The 19896-nt window shown below is 36.4% G+C and overlaps 1 protein-coding gene across 2 annotated transcripts in view; it reads left to right on the top strand.

The window, feature by feature from the left end:
* The window catches only part of Adamts3 (ADAM metallopeptidase with thrombospondin type 1 motif 3), a 227419-nt gene that overhangs the window by 99021 nt on the left and 108502 nt on the right, over nucleotides 1–19896 (top strand). For both annotated transcript variants that reach the window (XM_076864583.2, XM_076864582.2), the window contains exon 4: nucleotides 17255–17411. In XM_076864583.2, the coding sequence (XP_076720698.2) occupies nucleotides 17255–17411 (157 nt within the window). The remainder of the gene's footprint in view (nucleotides 1–17254; nucleotides 17412–19896) is intronic.

The raw sequence follows: 19896 nt of genomic DNA, 5'->3' as shown, positions 1-19896 counted from the left end.
TGACTAAGATCATGATATTAAAAGACATATTTTAGCTCCAGCGTGCAATTTTAATAAATTTTGTTATAGAACAAAATCATGTTTGTGTGACATTTCCTTTTCGTACAGGAAAGACATTGGAGGAAAGATCAGGAGGAATAAAATGTATGACACATACTGGATTCAATAGATACACAATAGATCAACAAATGTATCTATTGCAAATAAAGATGGTTTAGCCTCATACTTAATGTGCCAGCGTCTAGGCTTGCTGTGAAGCAAGGAATAACTTTTTTGACAATGTGCCTTCTTTTTTTTAGAATGGTAGACATTAATATTGCATATAAAAATAAGAATCAGTGTACTAGGGTGAATATAGAATGAAACAAAGAGAACTAGAAGTACCTATCGGGGAGCTTGATGATGGACATTTGCCATTACTAACTGAACTTGCAGCTGGAGGGATGATTGAGCATCTTAATGCATCTTGCAGGCAGGCTGTGGCTCTTGATCAGAAGCTGACATCAATAATTAGGGTCAGCTTTGGTTAAAGCTTATTTTTTCCATATAAGAAGATCTTCAGGAAAAAGAATGTATTTCAGTCCTGTAGACTGTTTTGGGCTGACTCAGCCATAAAGCAGTCCTATAAACAGAGTAGCATTTCATTGAAAGAATGAAAACTGAGGAGTGTATGTTCTTTGCCTTCTAGTTGAGATGGATACTATTGCAATGTAGAAGTAGTTTCTGTTAACTTTAAGAATTGGTTCTGTTACTTATTTCCTGTAAAAATTATAAATGTCATAAATATTCTGAAGTATGAAAATGTTTGGCATATAATATACCTTTTTCTTTGGGTATGAGCTCAATATAATGATTGTATAGAAAATGTAAAAGGAAAAAAAAAACTCACTGATAAAGTTTATTATTGCTCCTTGTTGCCATCAGTATAAAATGAGGAAAATGGGTTCAAGTTGATTTCCAAAATCACTCTCCATCCTTAAAATCTGTTGTTTTTATTGGGTTCTCTTTAATACTTATTAATGTCATCTTTATGTAAATTTTTAATGAGGGAGAATGGTATAGTCATCAGGATCCTGGCAAGGAGCAATTACATTCTTTAATGGTTTAACTGAGCCAGGCCCAGTGGCACACACCTATAATCCCAGTGACTCTGGAGGCTGAGCCTAGAGGATTGCAAGTTTGAGGCCAGCCTTAGCTAATTAGCAAAGCCTTAAGCAACGTAGTGAAACTCTGTCTCAAAATAAAAAAATAAAAAGAGCTGAGGATATGACTCATGGTAAAGCACCCTGGGGTTAAATCACCCCTCCCCCAAAAATTGCTGAGAGGAATTTCATGAAGGGATTGCTTACAGAGTTATGGGCAGGGGTAAGAAAACAGAACTTATCAAGAGCAAGGCATTGCTATTGTCGCTTGTCAAGGTGGAGATGGAGAAATGGTATTAAAGCTAGAGCCATTGGAAGGGTGTACCCAAGGGAAAGACATTGCCACTGTCTGATCCCTATTGTGCCAGGCAGGGAAAGTAGAAACAAATACTCAGCATCTCCTATCCTGTCACATGGAGGATGCTGTGGGAGGATTTCATGACCCAGACTCAGAAGCAGTGCATATCACTCCCATTCATATTCTACTGGCTGGTATTTGGATATATCCAATTGTAGAGGAGGCTGGGAAATGCAGTTCTGCGTGCCTAGGAAGAAGTGAAAAACACAGATATTGGTGAATTGCAGTAGCCTCTGCTACAGAGGGTCAGAAATGACTCCCAATTTTATGTTGAGACACTTGGTAGACTGTTTAGGAAGCTATCTTGGGCTTGCTTGCGCTCTCTCTCTTTCTCTCTCTCTCTCTCTTTTCCTTCCTTCCTTCCTTCCTTCCTTCCTTCCTTCCTTCCTTCCTTCCTTCCTTCCTTCCTTCCTTCCTTCCTCTCTCTCTCTCTCTCTCTCTCTCTCTCTCTCTCTCTCCAGGAGACTCAACCACTGAACCACATCCCCAGCCCTATTTTTGTATTTTATTTAGAGACAGGGTTTCACTGAGTTGCTTAGTGCCTCGCTTTTGCTGAGGCTGGCTTTGAACTCCAGATCCTCCTGTCTCAGCCTCTGGAGCCGCTGGGATTACAGGCGTGCATCACGATGCCCATCTTGGGATTTCTTCTTGATTGTTAACTTCTTTATCATTTAATGTCTAGCTTTTCCTCTCACTATATATATATATATATATATATATATATATATATATATATATATATATACACACATAGGCTCTGTCTTGGTTAAATTAGAGTACACAGATCTTATGTATCTCCTCTGCCCATTTCCCTCTCCCAGATATCCCTTTACTCTGCTTTGTTTTCTTCATCATATTTATCACTATATCAAAGTATAACATTCATATACATGTTTACTTCTTTATTACCCTCTCTATATTCACACTTAATGGGGCAGCAACTATCATGTTCCTCCCTATATAGTAGTTTCTGGAACAATAACTGACACATAGTAGGGATTCAGGAATATTTCTCCAGTGGAAGTGTCAGTGGATCCCATGACGCTGTTAGCCATGGTGTTATAATTCTTGCTTCCCAATCCTGTTCATGCCCCATGGGGGTTCTGTGGCTTTGCTTGTCTCTCTCCTTACAACATTTTCTTTCCTGTCTCTAGTTTGATTTGATTTGTCTTTTACTTTTGGGGTGTTTTAATTAGTCTAATAAAATAAATCTCACTGATGGAAAAAAAAGCCACCCTAAAGTCATAATTTAACAGTCCACGTTCCATACTCCAGTTTCTTTCTGCGTGGTTACTATTTTTTGTTACTGGTGTCTGTGAAGTTTCTTTGCAATTGTTCCCATTTATTTCTGTTATAACATCTTGCCTCATGTCAGGATTTACCTTCTATTCCAGCATTAATTTTCCCTTGAGTTCTTACAACAGTCTTGGGTGAGTTGTCTCTATTACCAAACATTCCTTCTCTTCGCTCTACAACTTGGAACTGTTAAAATCATACATAGGATCAGTTTTTGCTATTATTGTTTGGATGTACTTTCTCTACCTTAACTCTAACTTCATTCCTCCAGGTTTTATTGATGTGTAGCAAATCACCTCAAACAATAGCTGTTTTATTGTGCATATGGATTTTGTGTGTTAGGAATTCGGAAAGGCTGCCTGTGGATGACTTGTCTTTGCTACAGAATGCCTGTGTCATTTGAGAATTGTTTAAGAGGCTGAGTGATTGGAGTGGCTGAGCCTTGAACCCTCTGGAGGTTTCTTCATTCATATTTCTGGTGTCTGGGCTAAACTGATCCTGAAGCTTGGACTATCATGAGAGTGACCTTACGGCTTGGGATTCTCACAGTTTGGCAGCTGGGTTCCTAGAGAAACATTTGGAGACACTGATTTACAAGAGGGAGGCCGAAGCTGCAAGGTGTCCTCTCATTAAGGCTCAGAAGTAATACTTCCACCGTGTCTTTTGTTTCCAAACCAGCCAGGAAGCTGGCCTGGATTCAATTTCCTGGGTGGGCATCTAAACTCTTACTTATCTCTTGGTGATGGAGCCCCAAGGTCTGAGAAAACCATGTGAGGTGGGGAGTAATTGTGTTATGGTCATCTCTGGAAATTATACTCTGCCACAGGGACCTATGTCTAATTCTTGGTATTTCCTCTGTTCAGCTCAAAGAGTTTGAAATGCCCTGAGGTTTATTCGTTGTTGTCCTAGGACCAGAAGCATTGCACTATCTGGGAATTTATTAGAAATATTGACTCTCTGACCACTGAATGAGAAATCTGCATTGTGACAAGATCTCCAGGTCTTCCATTTGCATTTTAAAGCTTGAGCAACACTTCTCTGTGGACAGGCACCCTAATGTGGGCCTTCCTTAGCCATCAGCAGGAGAGGGCAAACCAGCTTAAGGGAGAGTGGAGCTTGTCAGGAATGAACTCCTGTGTACAAACAGAATTTTCATATTTTCTGTCTGCCATTACTATTTTAACTCTATTAATGTTGACTGTAATCTAGCTTATCTTTTAGAAATAGTGACTATATCTTTAATATGTATCCTCAAAATGAATATGACAGTCTCAGGTTTAATAATTATTGATCAGATCACTAATATCCCTGAGGAAGGATTGGAACAGCCATGTACTTTGGTATGTATAATAATGTTAGTTTGAATAATTTGTAAGATAATAAAGTTAAGCCCTTTGGAGTTTTATATTTTCCTTAAACATTTCTTTCATTGTTGGAATTTGTGAAGCTTTGTATAACAGCTAGTAGTTGGCAGATATTTATTTTCTACTGAATGAAAGAATATGATTTTTTAATATAGCTGTTAAATTTAAGATATCTTGAGTCATTCTGGAAACTCATAAAAACCTGAGAAATGTATGTAGTATTTATTATATCTGACTCGATGACTATTACGTATTTTAATAATTATCTTGACTTTAATTCATAGATTCCATTTATTCATGTTTCCTTTTGACTTAGTCATCTTAAAGTTTCTTTCTGAGTAAGGAAATAAATATAGAAAACTTTGAGTAAGGGAATAAATATAGAAAACTTTGGCACATTATTTTGAAGCCCTTTTTCTCAAACTGTAATTTCTAGACAACTTCTGTTTGAAGCACCAGCAGTGCTGGTTCAATTGCAGATTTCTAACGCCCATCCACTTCTTCTGAATCAGACTCTCTGGAGTTTGGAACATGGAAAACTCTCAGAGGTTGGGACCTAAATTCTATGACATGCTAAAGTTTGCTACCTACTTTCTTTAGGAGTTAATTTATGTTAGTTTCATAATCATATTTTAGGTTATTGTGGTAATAAGTAGGTCTTGGGATATTGGCAGGGGTGAAGATTTTCAAATTCATCTTTCCTAGGAGCTCTAATATTAGAATGTAATTTCAATAAAAGAATAATTGAATTGGAAGGCATCTTAGAGAGTACCTGAGTCGAAGTCTCATAATTTTGGAGATGAAATAACTGTAGAAGTCATACTACTTAGTAGCAAAGCTGTAATAAGAAATCAAATCCTGTGTCAACCAAGCGGGTGTCCCTCCTTTACAAAGACTTGGCAGGTTCATCTTATCTTTAAAGCTGGCAGTTAGGTATGTTAATGGCAAGATCAGAAAGGAAGTATGCAGTATTTAATCATGAGAGATATATTGATTATATTAATCAAATTAATGTTTGCATCTATGATCCTATCTGGGCTTTATCTAGTTTAAGTCTAATTTTGGAGATTTTTCTTATATGTTCTTATAAACATCATGACTCAATAAAATTCTTAGGTAAATGCCTTATCATGAAAAATTCAACCGATATGCTAGGGGATTATTTATTCTCTTTATGTAAAGGAGTCAAGGTTTTTGTAAAATGAATAAAGTATTTCAGATATCATTAATTTCATAAATGTTTAATAAGAAAAGGATTTACTAGAGATTTTTAATACTTTCTGAAAATTAGTATAAAACCTCTTCTCCCCTTCTCCAAATTCAATTTCCTTCACACCTTTCCTCCTTTTCTTCACTTCTTATGTCCCCTTCATTTCCCTCTGTAATTGTGTAATCACAGTAAGTTTGGGTGGGCCATAGTATCCATAATTTGTTTTAGGTGTTCAGTTAACAAACTGACTTTTAAATGACAAAGGGTACTTAAAAGTGTTGCATAGTTTCAGTTTTTCAACTTTTTATTTCTTTCCACAAAAGAAAAAGATCAATTCCATTTTCTATACCTTAGCATTTTTTGCTATTTTACGTTTCTGTATAGAATTTTTGGAATTAACTTATTTTGACTATTGAGGCAAAATATACTAGGTACATAACATATTGGGGTGGATTTTTACTTGCAGTAAAGGAGAGAAGACATCCTCATGAGCTCACCTGTCTCTGCCTCTCATTTGTGTTCTAGCTTTCATTTTTGCTGACCATCTGAATTTTGAGCATAGACTTTGGTGGGATCAACTTTTTTTCTTTTTTCTTCTTTATTCCCTGTTTTTCCTTCTTTTACTGTGTCAACCAGCTTTAAGCTTCAGATTGATTTTCTTAACTCATTCACTGTGCCTCTTAAGGTATTGTGAGAGAGTGCTGGCCAATTCGTGCCCATGCCTTAGCTTTATTTCTCATGGTCTCATTTGCCAAGGGACAGAGAAGTGCACTTAGCCTCCACCATAATCAGTTCAGTAAAAAGGCAATTTCCACAGTTCTCTATGTCAGCAGCAGCAGAGGCTTGGAAAGAGTGCTTGGCACTGAAGCGGAGAACATGGTAGAATTTCTTGGACTCTACTTTCTTATCTCAAGTGAGAAGTTCTTGCAATCTTCAGCTTGGTCGGTTTTCAGTTTCATTAGAATTGTAAATGACAGTGATAACTTGGGGACTGGCCTGTGTGAGAAATACAGTGGGAAGGAAGTAGGACCATCCCACTAAAGGCTTCTGAAAATCACCTCTGCTAACCCTTGACATTTGTCAGACTTGATCTGAAGAACTTGAAGATAATTCATTTGTATTGTTTTAAATCCTTACACTTATGGTGATATATTATAACAACAATATAAATATAATGAAAGGGCTGATTCTTTTTTTCCAGCCAATTAACTTTTTGGGGGGAAGGAATTGAAGTAGAAAAAATAGAATATGAGACTTGTTTGATATTCTTATTTGGTTTGCTTTATGTTTTTTGAAGAAATAACAAGAAAAATGCTGCTTTGCTTCATATTTGTCTTTTTTAATGATTAATGAACTTACAGCTTGTGTATGCATTTATTGATTTAGATGACTCCCTAGTGACATAGATTGAACATTCCAAATAAAATACATTTTATATATTTTATATTTGTGTATACGTTGTACATTATGAATCACTAAGAAATTAAAGAAAAGCAATACTTAGGCTTATGAACTGTCACATGTTGCCTAGAATAATAATGAATTCTAGTATTTGTGCAATATTGGATAAAGATAAACATTGTTAATAGTTTCATTCTATAATTTGCAAATTTTCAGGAAATTATGTTTTCTTGTTTCAGATTAAACTATAATTTTTTAGTTTTAGCTTGAAGTAGAGGACAAATAGTTCATCCAACAAGTGTTCATCCTTTTAATATGACAAAGAATACGTGTCAGTTTATATGCATTCACATAATAATAAGAAATGGAAAATAGAATAAGACTTCAAGAAGAGGAAATAAGAAAAAGAAAAATAAGAGCCAAGAGAAACTTAATTTCTGAGGATTCATGGTATGAGCTTGTCCTCAGGGAAGGGTCCAGATTTGACTCAGTCACAAACACTGTATATTATATAACTAATCAGTATCTGTGAGAAAACTGAGTCAAATCCGGACCCAGATACTGATTACTTATATAATATACAGTGTTTGTGACTGAAATGAACTGCTTTTTGGGAGAAGTGAAATTGTTTCTATTACTAAAATGTATGAGTTTTTTTCTTCTTTTCTTTTCTTTTTTTTTTCCCTGAATTCTCACAAGCAAACAGTGTGATATGAAAGAGATCTCAACAACAGTGTCATTACAGTGACAGGATTCCCAGGGCTCTTCTTGTATAATCTCTCCTATTTTTAAGTCAGTGTTTCAACACTTCAGTTTCATTGAGTAAAAACAGTCCTCTAAGGTTCTCAAATAGCTGTGGCCTGTCTTTAAATGGAGATCTACCTGGCAGTGAAGATTAGAAAGACCTAGAGGAATTAGACTAGATCTATGGAAAACCCAGAAGCCTTCAGGAAATCTTCCTAAAATTTTATTTCTTGCAACTTATATTTTGATAAGACTCAGGCAGCCGAGGACTGAAGTTTTTACTGTCTAATTAAGGGTCTGAAATAGGGATGTCCAATGTTCCTAGGGTCTTGTTCATGCTAAGCAAGTGCTCTACCCATGAACTACATGCTCCCTTGCTTCTTAGAGACAGTGACTTGCTCAGTTGCCCAGACTCACCTCAAACTTGTGACCCTCCCACCTCAGCCTCCTGAGTAGCTGGATTACAGATGTGTACCACCCACCACCATGCAGCAGTTTTTTTTTTTTTAAGTTTCGTATTCCATCCATAATATATGTGCCTGCCTGAAGAGTATGTTCACTCCCTCTGTGGAGGGGATTCTGCAGATGTACATTTAGTGTTATCTACTTGCAAGGGATTATGTTAGGTGGTTTAAATTCTACTGAGTAAAGAAAGCATCCAGAAGCATGGACGGATGCTTGAGTGAAATGCTGGCCAAACCCAAGTAAAAGCCTGTTTTCAAATCAGATTTGTATTTGGGTTCAGATGCCATCTTATTCAATATTTATTAATTTCTAGGCACTGTTAACATGTATAATTATAATGTGAGGTTGACAGTGTTAAGTAGTATAAAGAAAGATAAAATGCTGAGCATTCAAAAGATATAAAAAGTACTTCTGGTTTTGGCATAATGGAAGCCTTTATGGAAATCAGTGGAATGGCTTAGAGATATTTTAACTACCTCTGAATTTTTCTAAACTCTATCTGAATGCTTTCAATAGAAAAATGGAGTTTTGGGCTTGTAAATACAGCTTCAAATCAGTCCTACTTACTCTACTTTCCATCCCATTGCTACCATTTTCCCTTCCACAGTGTCTTCTCTATAGAAAATCTGGGGATACCATTGAAATGCCCCCCTGAAATTCAGGAGCAGTTGAGAAATTATCTTCATATAATACCATCTGTCCATTCTAATGATGACATAGGAATAAGACAAAATGTTTGCTTGGTATACTGACAGGATAGGTGTTTGGGGAGCACATTGGAAGAGTAGTTACCAAGATGTTATTATACTATTAAGGTATGATGATAGTTTTTTTTTGAATGTGATACTTGCAATTATTGTCTCTCATATACCCACTAATATAACATTATTTTGTTATCTCTTCCAGACACTTAAAACTTATTACTGCTTTTCTGTGTATTGACTTAGTATAAGACTATAACTAATTTATCATAAAATGATGAACATGGTAACTATGGAAGGCTTTGTGTCATAAAGGCCAATTTATAAAATATTACCTTGACATCATACATAAGTTTTAGCTGAGTTATATATTATTCATTTTGTGCATACTTCATGGGATGTCAAAAAGGCTTACCTAGTTCTGTTCTCCTTTCTTAACAGATTTGAAAACTTTTACTTACAGATTTGAAGTCTTTTACATTTCTTATAGGAGTAGTTTATAAAAAAAAATTTGTAGACATTATCTCATCTGAAACTCCCAATATCCCACACCCATTTTTCACATTTGCCATTTACACTCTCATGAGGATTAGGAGACCATCTAACCTAATATATTAAAAAGGGGTGTCAATATGACTATGAGTATCCTTCCTACTGAATTGAGAGTATGACCCATGGGATGATTTCTTCAGTCCTCAGAGGCTATCTGACTTAATTCTGGATTCTTGGCAGCCTTTGAGTTAAGCAATAGAGCTTGGAAGAGTTGACCAGATGGAAAGGGGAATTATGCAGCTGGCTTTTGAGCATAAATAATTGTTTTATAAATATCCCCTCCAAAATGCTGACTAGGAATCTATATGAAGAATTTAAATCAGATCTTTAAAAAATGTGCTTAATCCTGGTTTGAATAACAAGCATCTTCTTTAATAAATCAATGTTGAGATTGTGCATGGTAGTGCAGATCCTTAATCCCAATGACTTGGGAGGCTGAGGCAGGAGGATAAGTTCTAGGCCAGCCTCAGCAACTTACAGAGACCCTAAGCAACTTAGTGAGACCCTATCTCAAAATTAAAGAAAAAATCAAAGAGGGGGTGAGTGGGGATATAGTTCAGTGGTAAAGCACCTTTGGGTTATATCCCTGGTCCCACCCCCATTCCCCCCAAAATAAAATAAAATCAGTGTTGGAGTTGGAGTTTGGAAAATAATTAGGGAAATATATATGTGTTTCCCATATTGTTGCATGGAATAAGAATGGTAAGTGTGGAAGGTTTTGTGTCATAAAGTCCAATTTATAAAATATTATACCTTGATATCATACATAAGTGACATTAATGATCAATTAAAAATGATTGTGTATGTTTAAATAGAATCCCTTAAGAGCATATGTAATCTTATGTGTGAAATTTCTAAAACTTCCAAGTTATAATTTAAGTTATAATTTAAAGTTATGATTTAAAAGTTTCTGGCAGCACTATTTATAATGTTAGTACTTAGAATGCCACGATCCTGCCTTTTTAAATTTTATACACATTGGGTTTTATTCCTGTAAGTAACCCCATTGTTTATTGTAATAAATATATCCTGTGAAATAAAACCAGGGGGACCTGAGGACAGAGTGTGAGTTATTTAATATTAGGGTGTGATAATGCATGGTCTTAGAACTTCCAAAAACATTCGTTGAGTGGGTGATGACCTACATGAGTACCTTAGTGGATAAAAGAACCTTCAGTGTTAGTACTGAAGAGTTTCCCCTATTAAATATGCATGGGTCAGTCTTGTCTGAAGAAACAGGTACTTTTTAAATAGTCCTTCCAGTTTTGGTAACTACTGAGGGAGAAGTAGTGGTGGGAAAAGCTACAGAAGCATCTACTTTTAATGGCTAAGAATATATTCTAGGATCCGAAAGGTGTGAATTTACCACCTGCTATTTCTATAACTCTGTAATATCCTTTTAGCCTCCACTACTCTGATTAATCACTTTTATCTAGTTTCTTCACAGTCTTCATACTTTGCATCTTCCTTACTGCATTTACTTTACTTTGGTAAAACTCTATGCTGCTTAGGTACCCTGACACTCTTGTAGGTCCTTCTCCTCTCTCTCCCTGTTTCTTTTTATTCCACTTGTCCATGTCTTATATATTTTTCCCCATCCCTTTCAACTAGCAGTTACCTATCTACAGCCAGGTACTGTTCTACAGCCTGGAATGTCACAATAGTGAATGTGACAAAGCCCATGTCCTCATGGAGCTTAATGTTCCAAAAGATGACAGTCATTTAGTTAATGTCTTAAAGCAACAAAGATAAGACAGAATGAAGGGGAAGCTAAGCATGTCAGCTGGGGTAGTTCAGTGATTCTAGGCCCCATGTGGTGGAGCATAAAGAAGCAAGGTGGAGAGTTAGCACAAGCCAGAAAAGTGGACAGGGCCAAGCCATTTGAAGCCTTGTAGGTTGTTGTTCAAAGCTAAGATTTTAGGAATTTTCTATGTGATAATTTCCTAAGGCTATGTGAGCATTTTCTAAGGTTTTCTATTGGCCTTCCCACAAATCTCTTTATGAACTGTTATTCTTCATTTCTTTTTTTTAATTTTAATTTAATATAATTTGACAATGCATGAAAACAGAAAAGTTCATTTCTTTTAACAGCTTTAGTTATTGCTTCTGAGAAGATACTTTTCAAATTCAATGTATTTGTGGTTATGGGCATTTTTATGAATCACATTCCTGCATTTCTCCACTGATTGTTGGAACACTGCAACACTGAACATGGTTAAAACCAAATGGCTTAACCACTTCTTCCTGCCGTCCTGCTTTCCCTTTCGGTTTTTCACTTTCCATAAAGAAAAACATTATTTCCTAGTCACCCAACTTCAAAATATAGGAGAGATCTTGGATTGCACCTTTCTCTTTTCCTTCCTCATTTTTTCTTTGTTCTTTCAGAACTTATTCATTGAGGTTCTGGTTTGTGCCAGGTACTGTTTTAGACACTTGAGATACAAAGTGAACAAAATGGACCAAAAGTAATTCCAGACTAGAAGGGCGGCGGGTAGGGGACCGATGCTCAGTGAACAATGAACTTGATAAGTTGTTAGGTTGTCTGGAGTTTTGAGGCACTACGTGGGTGGAAACAGTAGAAGAGGGAAAAACCTGGCATGCTGAGCCGGGGAAGCAGGTGGGTCGTCAGGAGTGCTTTTTTGATAAGTTAAACATAACCAAGGACTTAGAAGAGGTTGTATGAGTTAGGCCTCTGTAGTCCCAGGGAAAAGGGTTCCAAGTAAAGAGCCAGTGCAAAGGAAAAGAGGAGGGACATGTCTGGGCCACCCAAGGATCTGAAGGGGGCCCTTGTGGCTGGACAGGAGCTGGCAAGGGCAGAGTGAGAAGAGAGGGAGACCTGAAGGTGGAGGGCAGATATCCTCAAAGGAACTTGAAGGAATTCTGATTCCCAAACTGAGTGAGAAGGGCGGCTGTCGCAGGGTCCTGAGTAAAGGAGCTTACATTTTGAAAGGCACCTTTTTTATTTCCTGAAATCACACTAAAATTTGTCCCTCCTTTCTCCTTCTCCCTTTCTCTTCCCATTGCTACTTCTGCCACCTGGACTGTTATTTTGGCCTCTTGTTGTCTTGTCTTCCATCTGGTACTTAATCATCAGAAAACTGAACACAGACCCTTTTTCTAGGCTGTGTGATCATATTTTTAATTTTTTTTCCTGGATTCTCCATTTCTACCTGTTAATATTAGCACTTATGGCTATGGCTCCTCACATCCTTGTTCCCAGAGTGCCCTAATACACTCACTCACTGTCCTCAGGTGTGCCATGAACTTCAGATGTCAGCTCCAGCTGAACTCTCTTACCTCATGTCACCAGCATAGTGAGCCTCCCAAATTTGGAAAACTATTGTTAAGTCTCTAAAAATTTTTCAGCCTCTCATTTATACCATTCATTCATGTAGTTTATCCATCAAGAATTTATTGAATACAAATTTTGTTCCAGCAATTGTGCTTCTGCTTAAGGATTCAAAGACTGATTAAGATGAACATGTTCATCTCAGGAGCTGATAGTACTGAGAGGCTGAGAAGAATAATTATTAACATGCAGATAAGCAAAACCCTGAAATTTATGCTAAGGACCATGAAAGAAAAGAACATATTGCTCCAAATCAGAATGGTTAGTTAAAATGGTCCCTGATTTAGATGAAGCACCTACTTTCTGTGAGGTGATGGGGAGAGAAAATCACTTTCAAAGAAGTAACAGGTTAGGTGAGACCCAGAGAATATAAAAGAGCCATCTAAGGAAAGTGTGGCATGGTGGGAATGGGTCCTCTAAGCAGAATAAATAGCATTGCAAAGGTTTGGGGCTACAAGGCACCTGAGACTATCAAAGGCAAAACAGAACTGCAGCGGGGTTCTACATCTGGGGCCACATGAATGCAGCCAGAGCATGCTTCTCAAGGCTGGTGGGCAGGGCCACATAATGCAGGACCTAGAAGACTGTGGTAATGATTGTGGTTTTAAGGGCAATGGGAAGCAATTGAAGTGTTTTAAGCAAGAGAATGACATGAGCTTATTTGAGGTTGAGACTTCCATCTGTTCATCAAAATGTGTTTGCCTCTTCTCCCTGGGCATACAGCCAGATTACATTTCCTGGCCCTCTTCACAGTTGGCTGTGAGCCACGTAACTGTATCCTACCCAGGGAGTACAGAACTTGTAAATATCATGACTAGGACTGGCCCGTAAAAGTCTCCCATGGGCTTCCTCCTTTTTCCTGCTGAATGGGCAGACTTTGGACCCATATGGAAATGGCAGAACCACTATCAGTCTGGACCCTCACTTCTAAATGGAGCAGGATCCAGCCCAGCTGACAGGATCCTGAGTCTTCATTTGAGCATGAAAAAAGAAGCACTGATGTTTTGAGCCTGTTGTGCTCAGTCCATTTGTTAATCACATCCTGGTTAGTCCAGATTGATATAATATTTGAAAGGTCAATTTTGGTGAAGACTGAGACTTGTCAACAAAGCAGTTGCCGACGTTAAAGTTTATTGCAATGTGTTCCATGGAAATTTTAGTTGAAATAGATACTATATAATTGTGGATAAAACATCATTATGTCTTACTGATATTCTGCTCTGTGTAGTGAGATTATGAAAGGGGGAAAATCTTACTGCATTTAATTCTCAACTCTAGTATCAGTATCACTCACTTTCTGAACTTTCCATAGCATACCCCATTGAATACCTTCAGGCATGTATTTTATTATACAAGATTTAATCAACTGGAGGGCAGATGAGCTATATCTTGTATTTCTTATTTTCTGTGATGTCTAGTGCAATACTTTTCTCATTAAGCTTTGCTTATAGTAATGAATGAGTACTGACTCTCAGATTTCTTACCAATTGAGTTATTGGAGGTTATGTGCTAAATGTCTTAGTTTGTGTTGTTTTGCTATAGCAAAATACCTGACATTGGGTACTTTATAAAGGAAAGAGATTTATTTAGCTCTGGCATGATTCTAGTGTGCCTGGTTCATAGCATGGTAGAGAAGCAGAAAAAAAAAAAAAGGGAAATTGCTGAGTTCAGAGAGGGCCAAGCACATGGGTTACCTCACATTAAGAAAACAATCTGCTTTCTTAAGAACAACTTGATTCTCTGAAAACTGCATTAACCCCTCCTGAGGGGTTTGCCCCCGGCCCCATTCCACTTCCAGTAGACTTTGCCTCTTAAAGACCCACGACTGCTAAATGCTGTTGTATTGAGAACCAAGCTTCCAGCATATGAGCCTCTGGAAAACATACTCAGACCCTATCTAAACCATAGCACTCTTCTCTTGCCTAACCTCTGATATTGCCTCAACCTGACTTAAATATGGTTTGCTTTCTTAGGGAGGTGTTTGATTTTATTAGACTTTGTTTTACCTGTGATCTAGGGGGGAATGTAACATCATGGGGCCTGAGAGTCGAGCATTTGCGTAGAAGGTATGGAGAAGTGTTTTCAGAAGGCACACGGGCTCACTACTTTAAGGAGGTTGTGCATTGCTCAAAGCTGCTGTTTGTTTCAGTGGCGCTATTTCTACCCAGAGTCAGGAATTCATCTGGGAAAACTGATAGAAACTACAAAAAGTCTCAAAGTAGTGAGTTTGTGTAACTCAAATGATAATGATGAGCATCTAACCAAGAAAGCATTAGTGGAAAAGAAGGGTGGGAGAAGAATGTAGAAGACTGCAAAACACAGCAACTGAATGGATTTGGGGCCAAGAAAGGATCAGAATAATGGTGAATAATGAAATTCCCATGCAGATTATTTTAGTCAGCTTCTGTTGCTGTGACCAAAAGACCTGATAAGAACAACTTAAAGGAGGAAGGTTTCTTTTGGCTCATGGTTTCAGAGGTTGAGTCTATGGTTGGCTGACTCCATTGCTCTGGGTCCAAGGAAAAGCAGAACATCATGGTGAAAGGGCATGGTGGACAAAATCAGCGCAGGACACAGCAACTAGGAAGCAGAGAGAGCTCTGCTCACTAGGGCAAAGTCCAAACCCCAAAGGCATGTCCCCAGTGACTTGCCACCTTCAGCCAAACCCCACATGCCTAAATTACTACTTACTTAATCCATATCAGTGGGTTAATCCACTGATTGGTTTACAGCTCTCACAATCTAACCATTTCACCTACAAATATACAAACACTCCTATATTGTCTCATACGTGAGCTTTTGGGGAACTCCTCATATCTAAACCATAACATTTTGATGCACATCAACTTAAAAAATTCAATTATGTATATCAGTAGATTTATAATCTTTACGATAAAGCCAATTAATTCTTCCTGCTAAAACAGAAACCGAACATTTTAGCGTTTTATTAACTTGTTCTGTGTTTACTGTCTTTGTGTTTAGTGTGGGTGTGTTTTTTGGACATTATTGACCCATTCATACTGAACAAGGGCAAAAGCCATGAGAATTGAAATTGCTGTTAATAAGAGCCATAAAATTATGCCCATAATGATGAAGAGATTAAAATAGAACTTGTAAAGCATGAGAGAAATGGTGGAAATTGTATTTACAGGGGAAACGAGTCCCTTGACAGTAGGAACAACACCGAACAGAGAAGAATTAATCATGTCACAAGTGAAAAGCACTGCATTTTACAGGGCAGTTGTAGGTAAAAAGAAATTAAACAAATGAGAAAAAAGACCCCACAAATATTGGAACGTGCCTTTGGAAGACCAGCATTATTTTTGAATGCCACTAACTCAGTCGGTTTTTTAAATGTGAAGTCTAGTAGTGGTTCAGAGGGTAGCACCAAGTATGGTGGAGAGCCTCAGCTATGTTTTCTCTTTACATGTAAATGCATCAAGGCAGGTATAGAAGTGGCATATGGAGAAGCCATAACTTCTAAAAATGTCCCTGTGAGATGAACACAGGAGGAGCAGGAGTAGAGCACAGATGGTGGTAGAAGTGAGAATAGCAAGGAGGGGATAGATTTGTATGCAAAAGAAAAGATATAGGCTCAGTCTTTTTTATTTTTTGCTGGAAATATTTACTTTTTGATAAGGATGGTTACCTTTCATTTCTGTGTTGACACTATAATGACAGAGATATTAGTACAATAGTTAGAAGTGGTGAGAAATGCTTTTCTTGCCTATGTGTTCCATAAGAGTCTCTGGCCTCATATGTGAAAACACACAATAAATTAGGGGCCTTAGGAAAAAAATCCTACGACTTAAAATCTGATATATTTTTTCAAAGTAAATTCCAATTTACATAGTAACACATTGTTTCCTTAGCTTTGTTTTCAAGTAAATGTGTTGATTTTTAAATTAACACTACAAGTTAATGAATGACCTTTAAAGTGTAAGTATTGGCTGCAACTTCTTGACTTTAAAGTGGTTTTTGATATTTAAGGAAGAATACCTTTTACACAAAATCATTTGTTTTCAACTATAGCACTGGATATAATTTTGTTGATTTCTGAAAAAAAAGATGAAGTAGGGTTGGGAAAATACAGCCAATCAAGAGATGGAAGGAATGGGAGAGATGGATAGGTTTTTCAGTGTGAACAAATGTGGCTGAAGAGGAAAAATGTAATATGGGGTGTGTGTGTGTGTGTGTGTGTGTGTGTGTGTGTGTGTGTGTAATCATGAAGATGGATTAAGGTAGTATAAATGTGAGTTAACAAACATCCTTAACATGCATGGACAGCAGCTCCATGATAGGTTATTATGGGAAATTAGAGATGAGATGAAATTCCATAAGATTTCTTTTGTGAATAAAATAATATGTAGAATATATAAATATATTTCTTTTGCAGTCTGAGGAAATAGATACATAGAATGATTTTTCTTATTCTTATGTAAATTTTGTATTCTACCTTGTATGAATTTTTTTCATTCGTGTCATATTTGAATTTATACCTTATGTGAATTACTGATACTTAATAGGTTAACGATTTTAAATTTATAGCCAAATGTGGAAAGAAAAAATATAGTTTTCCCAAATTATATTCTTGCCATTTAGAAAGATATACTTGTGAGCCAAAAATGATAGATACTTTTTTTTTTAAATTAACATTTTATGTTTTCTCTAGGCTGGAATGATAAAAAGTGAGAATGAAGAATATTTCATTGAGCCTTTGGAAAGAGGTAAGCAGATGGAAGAAGAAAAAGGAAGGATTCATGTTGTCTACAAGAGATCAGCAGTAGAGCGGGCGCCCATAGACATGTCCAAAGACTTCCATTACAGAGGTAAGCATCTCTGACTAGACTTTATAATTAAACATTTTAAGAAACAATGAAAACGACCCTCCCATCATCAGTCTAGAGAATATAATTGTCATGTACTCTTGTGTAATGTGCAGGTGGCAAAAGAAATTTATATATCATGAAATATGACTTTTCTTTTTAAAATGCATGAGCATATTTGATGGATATTATTTTATTCCAGTGTATTAGTATATCTCCAATATATTTTCATGATTACCTTTTTAAAGTTTTATTTTAAAACGGTTTTAACTAACTTATGTTAAAATTTGAAAATATTTATGATTTCCAGAACTATCTAAGCTATGCATTATTAGTGTTATTTTTATAAGTCTTAAATGACATATAGTGGCACAACAGAGATCTGTGTTTTAAGACTACTGTGATAGCTACATTTGAAAGTAATTAAACTCTTTGACTTTATAGTTTGTTTTGCAAAACTTTGTACTACTAGAAGGAGAATTCTGTAGAATAGAATTTTTTTCTCAAAATAGGCTGGAGTCAATAAAGTGAACTATGGCACATGGAAATTTTCTATTTTTTTTACCTAATGAAATCTGAAAATAAGTCAACATTAAGAAGATTGTCTTATATGTTACTTATGGAAGTTTCCTTTGTGGAAAAGAAAGAAAACTTAGGAATTTACATTTTTTACCAAATCTATATTTCTTTTGCTTGCCCAACTTTCTGAATTTAGGAAATTTCCTTGAAGAACATATGAGGGATAGAGACGGTTTTAATTAGAGCATGAATTTGGCTTACAGATTACCTTTTGCAATTTGCTATGTAGTTATTAGTTTGATTTTCAAATATTACTGGCTTCGCTTCATCGGCTGCACTAATGGAATAGATTTTGTATGGTTCCCTTGAGCAGTATGTAATGTCCATCTTTATCCCCTTTATCCAGTAAAAGGTCTTTAAAATGAATACAGCCTGAACATTTTTGAGAAATTTCTGTTTTGAAGAAAGAGAACTATGTTAATAAATGTAATGTTATGAAATATGTGCTTAACCTAAGTCACTCTGGTGTAACAGAACTGGAATGAGCTACACAGGCTCACTGTGAATAATAATTGTGAAACCAGTTCGGACACTGTGGCTGTCCTCCTGTTGCTCCATCTGTCATAACTACAGGTCCACCAGGATGTACTCTATATCAATTCCTGAAGGCATCTATTTCTGTAAATATTAGTCCTGTTACTTTTTATTGCTGTGATATTTACAAAAGGGAGAAATTACTTTTTCTGTGAAATAAGGAAATCATAAGACATTATTTTAATACCTATTGTATTTTTAGATAATGGAATAGGGAAAATTTTATAGTCAAGATGTATAACTTTAAAAGGATAACATGGGATTAAGGAAAATTGGAACATTATTATAGGAAATTATTAAAAATATCAGTTCCAGTAGCATGAACATGTTCAGTTTACAGTAAGGGTTATTTGTAAGAATGCAGACACTAAAGACTTTTGTTCTTCAGTCATGAAAAGAGGATTGCCTTATGGTAACAGTTAGCCAAAGAGTAACACATTTTGGAAAGATTTTTAATTTTCATTGGCCATGGGTCAAAATAAATGGAATTCCTTTGTTAACTCTCAGTTACCTTCAATCTTGAAACAAAATAGAGTCCCTCAATTCTCTTAAAATGTTCCAAGATGAACTTTAATGCAAACTTAATGGTTTTTATTTTATTACTTAAGAAATTTTAATTGAATTATGTTATGGGTAACATCAGTTTACCTTCTTTGAGAGTCTTAAACTGTAACCATCATATACATTAAGAAATGTAACTTTTTGAGGGCAAATCCCAATTCAGAAGTTCAAGTACTAAATTTCTCACATTCCTCTGTTTCAAGATGTTATTTTAGGAGACATATGAGTCTTCAGTGAGTTGTAGTAAGAGGAATGAGATACCTGAGCTAAGGCTTACCTAGAAAGAAATGCATTGAGAACCATGTCTTCATATTTTTTTTTCTGACAGCAAGTCATCAGAAGAAATATTGATTATAAGCAAGCCATTCCTTACCCTGTGGGGTTTTGTTAGTGGGCCCCTATGATACTCTGTCATATTTTGCTAGTTATCATAGTAATTGCCTGGCTACATTTCTTGCTTTGTCAGTAAAGCTGCTATGAAGTGCCATAGATATAGTTGTTTACTTTGTTGTGAGTGTTCTAAGTTAAAACGATTAGGAACTGAATTGGATAAGTAGAGGGGATGGAGTGATGGAGCCATAGTGAACAGAGATTGAAATAAACACTGAAATTGTGAAGGTTTTGTGATGGAGAAGACCTTGAGGGTGAGGGCAGGGGAAGAGGAGAAGTAATCAAAGATCACTCAGAATTCTAACCTGTACCTGTAGTACTTGAGAATTTTCTTTCTAGAATTAAGGTATATAAAAACAGCAACAGAAATAGATTTGTTGGAAGCTGACAGGTGGGAATAAATTTGATTTTGGAATAAATTTGA

The sequence above is a fragment of the Callospermophilus lateralis genome, chromosome 8 (genome assembly GCF_048772815.1).
Source record: "Callospermophilus lateralis isolate mCalLat2 chromosome 8, mCalLat2.hap1, whole genome shotgun sequence".
Lineage (NCBI taxonomy): Eukaryota > Metazoa > Chordata > Mammalia > Rodentia > Sciuridae > Callospermophilus > Callospermophilus lateralis.
Note: the sequence above shows the minus strand (reverse complement) of the source record. Positions and strands in the feature narration are given on the sequence as shown.